Source organism: Ictidomys tridecemlineatus, chromosome 4, assembly GCF_052094955.1.
Source record: "Ictidomys tridecemlineatus isolate mIctTri1 chromosome 4, mIctTri1.hap1, whole genome shotgun sequence".
Classification (NCBI taxonomy): domain Eukaryota; kingdom Metazoa; phylum Chordata; class Mammalia; order Rodentia; family Sciuridae; genus Ictidomys; species Ictidomys tridecemlineatus.
Genome location: NC_135480.1, coordinates 162,215,638 through 162,229,463, shown reverse-complemented (window position 1 = coordinate 162,229,463; position 13,826 = coordinate 162,215,638). Strand labels below are relative to the sequence as shown.

The window sequence follows — 13,826 nt, the reverse complement described above, 5'->3', positions numbered from 1 at the left end:
AATCTAAGGATAGATTCTAAGTGACCTCGATATTGGTCCTTCATATGTAATTTTGGTAAATTTTTCATGTACTATTAAAAAGAATATGAATTTTCTTATTGTAATGTATAATAGTCTATATATCAATATGTTCATTCATATATTATTCATATATTTTGTGAACCAAGTTGCCTACTCTGCTAGCCAGTGAAAAGAAGCTTCCAGTACTATTGTAGGTTGGTCTGTTTCCTCTTTTAGTTCTCCTCATTTTAAAATATATTTTGAAGTGGTTATTTCACATACATCAATTAGAATTATATTTTCTTAATGGAGTACCTTCTTTATTTCCATGAAATATCCCCTTTATTTCTTGGTTCTTTTTTGTACTGTTTCTTTGTGTTTTAGACAGTGTATAAAAGAACCACAGATGCTATAAAAATATTTATATTTATCATACAGTAGTTTTCCTCTCCCTCGTTCAAACAGACTGGATAAAGAACTAATTATGGGTTAACCTTGGTTGAGCTTGATGGTAGTTTTGTGAAATCTATTTCCATTCAGTCCTGTTCCTGGAGCATGTCATTCTCCTTCTATACCCCATTCCACATCCCCACATCCAAGATTTTAGACTAATCGATTGTCTAATGAGTCTTTGACTCCCCAATCTGGCAAGATTATGGGAGAGTCAGGTCTGCTCTCTTAAATTTAGCTCTTTAACCTCCCATATCATAAACTGTTAAATCCTGGCAAATATCTTACGGAAAAAACAGATTCTGGGCTTGAGGTTCTTCACGTTGCTTAGCACCACATAAAGGCCAAAATCTCTGGTTTTCCACCTCCTGCACCAGTGTTGAGAGCCACAGCCGAAGGGGCCCCAGCAAACTTTCAGACTGCCAGCTGATGATTGGCTCACAGCGGCCCCAGCAACTTCTAGCTGATTGGCTCCTCTGCAGTGATGCTCATTGGGCTGTTTCCCTGCCCTTTCAGACTACGGAGCTGCTCACTGGGGGACTTTTTTGGCTCCGCCCACGCGACCCAGCCAATCGGCCTCAAGAGCAGGAGGATTGTGGGAAGTGGAGAGGCTTGTGATTTTGGGAGAGGCTTGTGGGAAGCCAGTGGTGGCAGTTGGGCTCTGAGGGTTTTTCCTGAGGAGCTGTTTTGTTTGGCGTGTGTAGTTCTAAAAATAAAGTTAGTTTCTTTTGACAAGTGCTCCTGATTGTGCCCAGCCAGACTGTGGCATTTGGTGGCCCGTACGGGGAAACCCGCGACCTTGGCATTATCAGCACCAAGAGTTTTTGGGAATACAGAACAAGCAATGCCATTAATAAAACAACTGGCTTATGACCAAGTGAATCGTTGGTGCAGAGAAATCATCAGACCATGGAAACACGAAGATTTAAAGACATATAATAAATTATGTAGAGACATTAATGAACAAGAGCAAGTCGTGGCAGCTGCAGTAAAACAGGCTTTAGATACCAGAATTCCTATCTTCATCCCAGTGCCAATGAAGACAATGTAAATTGTTAATAAAATTGTTTTCTTTTAATGCCTTCTGGAATGTTACATAATTTTTTCTTTAGCCATTATTGCCAGAATTCCTATCTTCATCCCAGTGCTGGTGAAGACAAAGATAAAACCAATCTACAGCTTCTGCAACAGCCATCACTGAACTGCTTGCAGAACTTGCCTGGACTATGTATCACTTATATGCATTGTGAACTATCTGTTGGTGCAGCGACTTGTGGTAGTGTTGGGATATTTTTGCTGATGATGTCATTGGTGGTACAATTTTTCCAAAAGGAGCCGTCAGTTGGCTTGGTGAATCTTCCTCCCTTCTGGTTGTCATGGTCATTCAGCTAAAATTTGGGGGCCAACAGAAGTGAGGCAAAGAACCTCACCCCCCCCCCCCCGCTGGTACAAAGACCTATCCACAGGTGTGGCTGTATACTGGACTGGTAGTCAGTGATGGGTAAGATCCAATTGCAATGGTACCAACCTAAGACAGGAGGCTGACGCCTTGAGGTCAGCTCATCTGATAACGGGTAAGGACCATACGTACTATTGGACAACCTAAGGCAGGCACGGTCCCTAAGCCACATGCTTGTTGTTTAAACAGAGAGGGGGAGATGTTGAGAGCCACAGCCGAATGGGCCCCAGCAAACTTTCAGACTGCCAGCTGATGATTGGCCCACAGCAGCCCCAGCAACTTCTAGCTGATTGGCTCCTCTGCGGTGATGCTCATTGGGCTGTTTTCCTGCCCTTTCAGGCTACGGAGCTGCTCATTGGGGAACTTTTTTGGCTCCGCCCACACGACCCAGCCAATCGGCCTCAAGAGCTGGAGGATTGTGGGAGGTGGAGAGGCTTGTGGTTTGGGGAGAGGCCTGTGGGAAGCCGGTGGTGGCAGTTGGGCTCTGAGTGTTTTTCCTGAGGAGCTGTTTTGTTTGGCGTGTGTGGTTCTAAAAATAAGTTAGTTTCTTTTGACAAGTGGCTCCTGATTGTGCCCAGCCAGACTGTGGCACACCAGCCTCTTGCTAGGGGGAGCCTGAAGGCTGCCATTCCAGCTGTGACCATAATTCACAAGTGCACCCAGGTAAGAGTAGAGTGCTATAGATTTCACTATCAATTCACCACTTTAGGGGTTTTCAGCTCTTGCCTGCTTTGTTTTAAGGTCCATTTTCTTAGCCAGTCTTTGTTTCCTAAGCACCACAAGACCAAAGACCAAAGGAGATTTCATTTTGCCTTTCAGAAGCTTTTTTTTTTTTTTTAAGAGTGAGAGAGAGAGTGAGAGTGAGAGAGAATTTTTTTAATGTTTATTTTATTTTAGTTTAGTTTTAGTTTCAGCGGACAGAACATCTTTGTTTGTATGTGGTGCTGAGGATCGAACCCGGGCCACACGCATGCCAGGCGAGCACGCTACCACTTGAGCCACATCCCCAGCCCCTTTCAGAAGCTTTTCAAATAGCTTTTTCATTTTTGGAGCAAACCCCAAATTAAAAAAAAATAATGTCCTATGAGGAAAATCTCCCAATTTGCCAATCTAGATTCATGTCACCACTAAAATCCTCATTAGTTTCTCTTTCCTCCAATAGGCCAGACCTGTACCTGGACCTTCCCCTAAACTTAACCCAAAATCAGAATCAGTGAATTTCCTCCACTGGGAGACAAGCAGTTCTAAAATTCCATTCTGAAATTTTATGTCTTTGCTTATACAGTTCTCTGGTACCTTTTAAAATGTGATTATTTATTTTTGTAATTCATCCAAGCTGCATCTGGATGTTAGTGGCAGCAATAGTAGCAATGCATATTAACCCCTACTTTGAAGGGAATTTAAATAAGAACATTAAGAACTTTACCTCAGGCTGGAGGTATAGCTCAGTTGGTAGAATGCTTGCCTTGCACGCACAATGCCCTAGGTTCAATCCCCAGCACCACAAAAAAAAAAAAAAAAAAAGAAGAAGAAGAAGAAGAAGAAGAAGAACTTATGCCTTGATACCATGAATGCACTACTCTTACCTGCCAGGCCAGGTTTCAATCCTGGTTGCTTGTTCGTTTCATACATTTTCAATATAAAATTGGGGATTCCTGCTATAGTCTTTCCTTGGTCTGAGCGGATACCTCCTTTTAACGCTGAATGATAGATTCCACGTGGCATATTCACCATTTCTTGCTTCACAAGTGATGTAAAAAATTCCTCCAGAGCTGAAAATGGAGGGGAAAAAATGAAGTAAATACAGTATTCTGGAAGACAGATGTTTATTCTTAATTCATATATGAGCATCTAAGCTATATATCAGATTGAACTTTACATGGTTAAAAACTCTTGGTCCCCACATGCCTTTCTTAGTCTTCACCACTTAGAACATGATACCAAGTTATTCAAGCTTAAAAACTGAGGAGTCACCAAGCGCAGAGGCACACACCTGTATTTCCAGCAGCTTGGGAGGCTGAGGCAGAAGCATTGCGAGTTCAAAGCCAGCCTCAGCAAAAGCAAGGCACTAAGCAACTCAGTGAGACCCTGATTCTAAATAAAATACAAAATAGGGCTAGGGATGTGGCTCAGTGGTCAAGTGTCCCTGAGTTCAATCCCAGGTACCCTCATCCCCCGGAAACAGGAGTCATTCTCAGTTCCTCATGTCCCACGTGTAATCCATTAGCAAATCCTTCTGGCTTCACCTTCAAAGCATATCCCTAAATCCATCTGTTTACCTCCAATTTTATTGCCACTTACCTAGTTATCATTTTCTCTCTTACTCATAAATATTAATGTAAGAACTAGTTTCTTAGTTTCTATTCCTACTACCCAGAAGGCTGAATGTTATCACTCTCTTCCCTAACAATGTCTGACTTTTCACTGTATGTAGAATAATCACAACCTCTGACCATGACTGAAGGGTCATGATCATCCCTCTCCCTCTTACCTCATCTCTACCACCCACCCTTTCTCTCCATATTAAAGCCACACTTCCAAATGGATTCTTTCCATTCCTCAAAAATACAAAGTTGGTATTTTACTCAGGGTCCCTGAACTTTTTGTTCCTTCTATCTGGAACACATCAGTCCCAGATTGATCTGTTCTTTCTTGACCTTCAGGTGTTTCAAGGGAAGCTTTTCATGAACAATTATCATTCTGTAGTAATATTAGAACAATTATTAAAAAATGAATTTGATAGCAGTATGTGTTTATATTCAAGTGTCATTTTCCTAAGGACCACTAGAGGTTGCCCAATACAGAAACAAAGAAACATTAAAGGTAAACAAATCACATGGAATGGTAAACAAAAAAGCAAACTACTACATATACCTCTTAAAGGAACAAAAAGCAAGGATCCACCCCATTTTGCTGGAATTTCATTTCAAGTATACCTATCTAAAAGTCTCCTTTAAATAAAGGCAGCAAGTGCTTGGTGAAGCACCTATTATATGCCCAGTTCTGTCCTCCTGATACAAAAATCTCCTAGATCAAATCAAGCTTCTCTATTCAAAGCCCAGAAGATGTTTGGGCTATGTGGGATGTTTTCCATTATTCATCAGCTCTATCCTCTACTATTCTCAACCCCACTTTGTGCACTACAATAACAACTCTTAAGAAACACATCAGCAGGCTCCCTTGTTCTCTGGTTTTGGTTGGCTTCAACTAGTGAGAGACAATGGCAAGATATCAGAGATTAAAACAAAGTGAGGTCAGGGAATGCATCCCCCAGACACCTTCCAGTAGCTGCTATAGTCTGCATCTCTCCTGAAGGCCCTGACGTCCAAATTCCAATTGCAGACCAAAGACCCCAATTCCTGCATACTAAGGCATAGGTATAACTACTTCAAGCTAAGTATGGACTTTCAGAATGTGTCTATGAATCATTTGTTTGTGAAGATAGTGGCATGATGGTAACGAAGTAACTATGTGCCTTCTCAATAATGATTGGATTCCAACAAAAGGGATAAGCACACATGCCAAGGAACAGGTACACGTCTGCAAAAAGACTAAGCCAGAAATGGATACTTGTCTACCTACCAAGCTCCACAGCATTTTAGACACTTTCAAATAACTCCATCCCCTCCCCCCAAAAAAAACGTTTTAAATAAAGTTTATTCAGGAGACTGAATGGAGCTAACACACAGAACACCCTATTTCCCTAGCTAGCAACTAGGATTTTTTTCCATTGTCTTAGAGTCTTGCCCTGGTCTCCTCCTTACAGTTGACCAGGTGAGAATCTGAAAAGAGGCTGAAAATCTGTAGGATGTCACACAATTTTTTTAAACAACCCAAATGGCCTTCAAAAACTAATAAACTGTAGTATATCAACACAATGGAGTACCATTTACTAATTACAAACAAAGAAAAATAAAGCCAACTAATACAGGCAACAACTTGGAAGGATCTCAAATATATTACCTTGAGTGAAAAAAGCTAATCCAAAAACTCTACATACTGAAAATAAGTAGTAAGCTCCAAATAGGTCTATAATATAGTTAATAATATTGTGCCAATGTCAATTTCCTGGTTTTAGCAACACATTAGTGTTATGTGAGAAATTATCATAAGGGCAGAAATTATCATAAAAGGCACACAGGAACTCTCTCAACTACTTACAACTTCTTAACATCTAAAATTATTTTGAAATAGGACATTTTTAAAGTCAATAATAACAACATAAAATCAAGCAAATTACTAGATGTACTTTGCAGCTGCTTTTGTGTGTATTTGAAAGGAAGAAAAGGGCCAGGATTCACTGAATCTCAATGCAATCCACTTTTCTACCTGCAGCACCTGGGGACATCATATATCATTCATCCTATATTCTGTGGTCTACATTCCTAAGGCTGGCACCTTTGTCCTGGTATTTTAGTTCTCTAGTAATGAGGAAAAGGGAAAAATGGAAAACTTTGTCCATGGTGATGGTTTGCCAGATATAGCTGGCATCTGGACTACCTAGTTAACTGAATTTTCTCAAAACAACCACAGTTGTTGATCTTGATCGCTCCCCTTCTTGGGGAAAGGCACTGGTAGCCATCAAACAGACTCCACAGAAGAGCCAAAGGCCACTATAGCACTGTACGCACTGGGAGGACAGACACAACTAGACAACTTCACAATCCCACCTCTTTCTCAACCCCAGGTTCTCCTAGTGCCACAGGGCTGGAATGGGGAATGCATGTAAGAGGGGAAAAAAGTCATTTAAAAAGCCCAAAAGGACTTCTGGCCCCAAGGTTTTCTTAGGTACAAGAAGAACTCTAGATGACGAAGCTTGTGTTAAGGGGAGGTTCTAGATTCTGAAGAGCTCTGAGGTAGAAAGTGGGGGGAAAAAAGAAAACAGTGAGCAAGTCTTTAAGGCTTGTTTTAAACATCAGTGAAATCTCTGTGTGAGCTGTACCATTCAATTTTTCTCAGTGAAAAGAAGGCAGGGACAAGAGTTTAGTTTAGAAATAAATAATATATTTCGCACAATATCTCTGGAATCTCCATGAGGAAGAAACCAAGAAAAGAAACTTAGGCTAGGCTAGTGTGATGATGGTTTTCACTAAATTAAACTTCAAAAGTAGAATTAGAGCAAAGAGTAAAATATAACTAATACTGAAAAGTTACTGATCACTATTTACTTGGGGAATTTTTAGTTTTTTTAATAATCAGAAAATAAAATTTATAATAAGGCAAAATCCCAACTATTGTTCACAAGCAAACAAATTTCTCAGATGGGACAACCTATGGTTTCCTACGTTAGATATAGTAATGAGGCATATGAATATTTCTAAATATGACATACACATAGAATAAGTGACTATCACACGTATGCACTGGAATACTTTTTTAAAAGCCAAAGTCCTATAAGCTTTCATAAAAAGTCGAATGCCCATACAATTTGAACCATTTTAAAAAGCAATAATTCATGGCTCTCAAACATCTACAATATCTTTGGATTACTTAATACAAAGAATAAACTTATAATGATGAAACTACACAACAAGTCTATAATCTAAGGATCTTTTCACGTTAACATATTAACAAGGAGGCATTAATTAAACCAGTCCCACAACAAATTTGTCTTACAGAATAAATTTAGCTTTGAAAATGAATTTTAATTGTCAGTGAGACCAATTGTTTAAACTAGTTTTCCAGTTCAATTGTACTCAAGTCCAGTGGTTTTTGGTGTGTTTTGAACATGGCACTACTTAAAGCAGTCTACACAGAAGAGATGAGGGCACCTAGCATTTCAATTAGAAAGGAAATACCTCAAGTTAAATTAAACTACAGTATAAACATATCACAACAACAACAACAACAAAAAATCAGATGGTAAAAATCACTGAAACATGCTAGCTTCCCTGCAACCAAATAGGAGTCACCTGGTAAAACCAAAGGAGGAGTGAGTGACAACAGTTTCAAATAGCAAGGACCAGGAACCGAAAGATCCACATCCTCCTCATCTTCATCTTCATCCATCTCATCAGGAATAGGGATTTCTGGTCTTATCTGAAATGAAAAATATTATAGGGAAGATGATATAAAGTAAATTGTGGAAATCTTTGTGTTTTTTTGTACCTGTCAAGATTTTTAAATTGTTAGATTTTATCACTCTATAATGTCAAAAGGCCATTAAAAATAATTTCTTAACAATCTATTTATGTTCCTAATTGAATAGTAAATTCCAGTTGCCTTATCTAATACAATCTCAGACCCATTTAAAGAACTAACAGTAATAAAAGGAGAAAATCACCATAAGCCAGCATAAGCAGTGATTATTGCAGAAAACGAAGGAAATTCTACATCATCCAAAAATAAAATGCAAACACTAACATATCCAATATATTGAACTTTTATGGCTTACAATTAAGTATTTGCCTTGTCTGAATACTTTTTTTTTTAATTTTGTGGCTCTAGCTATACTTGTACGAAAAAACTTACAATATTCCAGTAGAGATATAACAAAGATCAGGGAACAACAAAAGGATTCAGTTGACTTTTTTTTTTTTAAGACTTGGCAGTTTGTTGCTACAGAATATAAAAACAGTAAAATCTGTAATTGGTAGCTATACTTTATGGTATCTAATTTGCATTTTGAAGATTTTGTGGTTGCTCTGTGATTAGTTAGGTTTGTGTGAACCAAAAATAAAAAAATGAAAAAGATTGCCACTATCATAGTTTTCACAAGATATAACTGTTAAGCAATTAATTAAATTTTTAATACTTTCAATGACATACCATCATAATGCCCACATGGAGATAATTAAGCATTAGGGGAGGAAATCAAAATATAAAAAGTGGTTGCTATAACCATAAAGTTCCAGAACCCAGTCATTACCATTAGCCTGTCTCCCGGAGTTATTTTTAGAAATAATTAACAATTCCTGCAGACTGCCTTCTTCATAGGTCCCCAAAGCACTGTTTCATTTAGGAACTGCACTGAGTCAGGATTCTTGCAGAGGGATAGAGGAAAAACGAGAGGAAATGCTTCTCCTAAGTATAATAATCTGAACACCAATGAAGCCTTTCAACCATAACTAGCATTCTCTTCACTAGAGTGAAAGCAACTTGACCACCCGAGTACTTTCCAAGACAAGACTCAATATTGAACCGGCTACACCTAAAGAGATAATATCACATATGAAGACATTCACTGACAACACTGCATACCAGAGAGAAACTGGCAGGTTTGGAAACCTTTTGGTTCTAATAATTAGGGTTTCCCAAGTGTTTCTCATCTGCATATATATTGGAATTTTCTAGGTTTACTATGATCAAGAGTTATCTTAGAGATAACTAAAGTGATCTAAAACATCCTGAATAAAGGAGCTGTTTCTGTGCCCCTCAGCCTCACACCCTTTTTGACAAACCATAGTTCTTTAGGAAAACAGAATCCCTGTGTGGCCCAGCAATTCCACTTCTAGGTCTATAACCAAGAGAAATCAAAACATAATCACATAAAAAATTGCATATAAAAGTTCATAGTAGTATTATTCATAAGAGCTCCAAAATGGAAACAAACCCAATGGTTCATCAATTGATGAATATATAGGCAAAATGTGGCATATCCATACAAGGGAGTATAATTCAGTCATAAAAAGGAGTAAAATATAGATACATGCTACACATAAGAGAACTTTGAAGGAAATCAGCCACAAAAGAGTGTATCTTGTATGTATCAGAAGGACCAGAATACACAATCTTATAGAGACAGAGGCAGAGCAAATGTTTCTTAGGTTTGAGGGTTGGGGAAAGGGGGTAATGTGGATTGACTACTAATAGAGTTTCTCTTAGGGAGAAAAGGGTTCTAAAATTAAAATGTGCTTGGTTTATGATTAGATGCCCAGTTCTTTAAATATATTAAAACACAGAATTGTACAGTTTAAATGAGTGTCTGTATGGTGTGTGAATTATATGTTAGTAAACCTGTCTATAAAGAAAGGAAGGAGGCAGGGAGAGAGAAGGAGGAAGATGAGCCACACAGGCTTTGCCACCACCTCCACCAGAGGGAATTGTTATGAACCTGTGTAGAAAGAATGCCGAAGGACCAAATGTTTTCAGAATTATTTGCTGTAAAAGGGATATCACTGTTGAACATACTTTAACCTATCCAGTCCTTCTGCTTAGTCAACCCAAACAGTATTCAGGCCATCAATATTTCTAAAAGACACAAGAGAAAGAGCTACCATGAAGAGAATAAAGAAAACTGATCTACTCATCCAATTTATCCAATTTCCTATTCAAGCAACTGGATGCTTATATTAATGTATCTGCTATGCAATGAATAGCATATGTCTACATCTTGGATATGCATAAATTATTACAAAGAAAGTACAGCTGTACAATCATTTAAAAGCAGATAATAAACTCCATGTTTTTATAATGATATGATGACAATCTTTTCCTTCTTTTTGGGGGGAGAAAGGGGGTATCAGGGATTGAACTCAGGGGTACTCAACCACTGAGCCACATCCCCAGCCCTATTTTGTATTTTATTTAGAAATGGATTAGAGTGAGTTGCTTAGCACCTCACTAAATTGCTGAGGATGTCTTTGAACTCACGGTCCTCCTACCTCAGCCTCCTGAGCCGCTGGAATTATAGGTATGGGCTGCCGCACCTGGCTGATATGATCACACTTTCATTATTTTTTTCTTCAAAGGTGAGCTGATTCTCTTGGACAAATTAGCACTTATTATTTGTTGGACCTCCATTCCATTCCATTTCCTTCCTTCTCTTCTCACTTTTTAAAGAATTATTTGTTTCAGCTTCCCTATGCAAACACCAGTATCCTCCATTGGTTTGTGTGCAACAATTGAATAAGCTAGCAAGAATCAAAATAAGTCTTATGAAAGAATACCTGTTGAAGTCATAAAATTTTGGCAATTGGATTCCATCAGCTGCTAAAAAACCCTGGAACAACTGCATCTCCATTTAAAACACACATGCAACAATAACAAAGCCCTTCCAATTATAGCTAAGCTGTGTTGAAAAAACTTAAATGGAAAGCCAAAAATATAAGCTGACAAATTACTTTTCAAATCTGCTTCAAATTGAATACTGGAAAGCTTAGCCTACAAAATGCCTTCCCCTCCAAGTTCCGAGCCAGATAACCTTTCAACCACCTTTCTGTGTGTATAACCTATGAAAATCCCAGAGTCTGTGCATAAACAGAGGATTTTAATTTGGAACATGTCAAGTATCTGCATAAATTCAGTTAAAAAGAGAAACAGCTTCTGATGAATGCAGTGACATTCACTTAAATCAAAGCCAAACGGGTTACGCCATATTTATACCAACCCTAGATGCATAATGAGTTCTTTTATATTACTTCTAAAATTAACTCCTGAAATCAACAAAACAATCTATCTTAAGATCTCTATAATAAAAAGTTTAATTTTTAAATAGCTGAAGATTTTTAATGAGTTTGAATCAGAGAAGGGAATCAATATCTCCTACCTGAACACATATCCATTTCTAACTCTTTTACCAGAAAAGCAACTCTATGTACTTGTTTTATTTTTTCCCCTTTTGAGAGGGCAGTGCTAACTAAGGCAGGGCAGATCAGTAAAGAGCTTTGGAAAATAGAAAAAAATACAACTAAAAGGGAAAAATCATTCTTGTCATTTTTTCAACATTAGAATCAATGAGTCCTCAAAAAAAGTCCCCCCAAATTTTGGAACCAACTTTTGATCTGCATTTTAAGTGGTACAAAGATACCAGTAATAACAAAATACATGCATCCATTCAACATCCCCAGCTCACAAAACAGGGTCTAACAGTAGATGTCCAACAAATCATCATTAAACTGATGCAAATGTTGGGTATTCATCACCTCTAGTTCCACAGAGTGTCCTAATAACAAGTCAGTGACAAGAAAGATGAGTTAATGGATGTGGTATCAGCTCATGTGGGATCTCATTCAGCTCTACTATCCACTGGACATTGTCCATCTTGCTTTAGATGAACTGTTTCATTCAGCCCTACATTTTCCTTCTGATGTCTGGCACTCTTCTCATTCCTTCTATTCTACCTGTTAACTTTCAACAACTCATATACTACAAATTGATTTCCACCAATTAACAAGAAAGACTTCTTGAGTAAATTTAAAGGAAAATAGTACTTATCAAAGTAGCTTAAATATAATTTACAAAGGTAGTCATGTTTTTAAGGATACATTATTTTTAATTAATTCTACTTAGAATTCATTGTGGGCTCAAAGTTCATTTCACATGTTTCCACAAGCAGGAAGAAAGAATGTGGATATAATTTCACTGTAAAAGTATACAGGGATTTTAAGTCTTATGAGTAACACAGTTGCCCTTGGTGCAGAATAAGTAATCTTTGATAACTAAGAAGAATCTTAGTTTTCACATGATAGAAGTGCCTACCTAGCAGGGGCTTTGCAAACATTGGAAAATACTTTTAATGAAAATGAGCCTGTTGCACATCACTGTTATCATTTACAAAATAGTTATAACCTTAGCCTTTGGGAGACTTGTTTGGGATATGAACCCACTGAACAATTTCTGGCTTTTAGTCTTCAGGTATTTAAAGAACCAAACTGAAAATAATAGATAAAAGGAAGAATACATGACGCAGTCTTGCAAGTGATGATTTTTGGTGAGGAGACAGATCCTCTGTATGAGAGGCTGGGAAATCAAAGTGAGGAAAGACTTTCCAACCACTTACACCACCTCCTCACAACCTCAGTTGAGACTCTCCACATGGTGAGCCACTGCTACTTTTGGAAGAAGAATATATCCCAGAAGAGGATTAAGACAGAAAAAAGGTCAAGAAATATCCACAAAAGAGTAAGCTGTATAGCACTGCTTTACCACTTTTTGCATTCTGATAGTGGAAGCCCAAACAGATGTACGTGCTTATACCTTTCAGCATAAATATTATGCTTGGTTCAGAAGATGGGTACCACTATAGAAACCACCTTGCTGCCAAATCAGCACACCATCTTGAACTTCAGATTCAGGCATGGTCTGTGGTAGACAAAGATTTTCTACCACCTGTGTAGCCTAAGATCTTTATTTGTGATAAATAACAAACATCAAATTCAAGATAGTGTGCTGACTTGACAGCAAGGCGGTTTCAACAGTGGCACTCATCTTCTGGACCAAACATACTATTTATGTTGGAAGGTATAAAGAACTATTTATAGCTATTCAGGGATTAAAGGATATAGAAGAGTTTGAGTAAGAAAGTAGCTACTATTTGACACAGTATAGCATTTAACTGAGTATCAATTCCAACAATCAGAAACTGAATGTCATCCTAACGTCACAAAGTAGGGGAGAATAAACAATCAACAGTACATGGGAATTGTGTAATAAAACCTATTGCTCCAGAGGGAATATTTCAAGAATAATTGCTAAAAATAAATGTTTATGCTATGATCTAAATGAGCAATTGCTTATTTTAAAAAAAATTTAAAAGGTATCTCTCCAGATGCTATCGCTATACTTTTGGTAGGCATTTACACATCAGTTTCACATTGCTTTGTTTCCTTTTTCAAGCAGCTGTGGGAATTTGTAGTCACCATAGTACAGCTTGAAGTCCCATCTTTTTAAATTATATGTGTTATAAAACACCTTTACTTAAGCCTTCCCATTTGTAAACACTGCATGACAAGCCATCTAATTTGTCTTTATGAGTCCTTAATAGTATAGAAAATCCTGCCTTATTTAGGATTTGTTTTACAAGAACCTATTTTTAGTTCTCCTCATATGGTGGCTCCAATTCAGTTCAGTAAACAAAAGAGTGCCAGGTTCTTAATGGCATCTAATCGCTGTAGAAACTCAATCCTGAAGAAAAAACCCAAACCCATTTTAATGCCTAAGGATGCCAACAAATTACACCAAATCTGCTTGCCATTTG

General features: G+C 37.9%; 1 protein-coding gene across 8 annotated transcripts in view; it reads right to left on the bottom strand.

The window, feature by feature from the left end:
* Focad (focadhesin) overlaps positions 1-13,826 on the bottom strand; it is a 281,898-nt gene that overhangs the window by 98,014 nt on the left and 170,058 nt on the right. For all 8 annotated transcript variants that reach the window (XM_021733689.3, XM_078047698.1, XM_078047697.1 and 5 more), the window contains 2 exons: positions 7,822-7,948; positions 3,496-3,681 (listed from right to left, as the gene is read on the bottom strand). In XM_021733689.3, the coding sequence (XP_021589364.1) occupies positions 3,496-3,681; positions 7,822-7,948 (313 nt within the window). The remainder of the gene's footprint in view (positions 1-3,495; positions 3,682-7,821; positions 7,949-13,826) is intronic.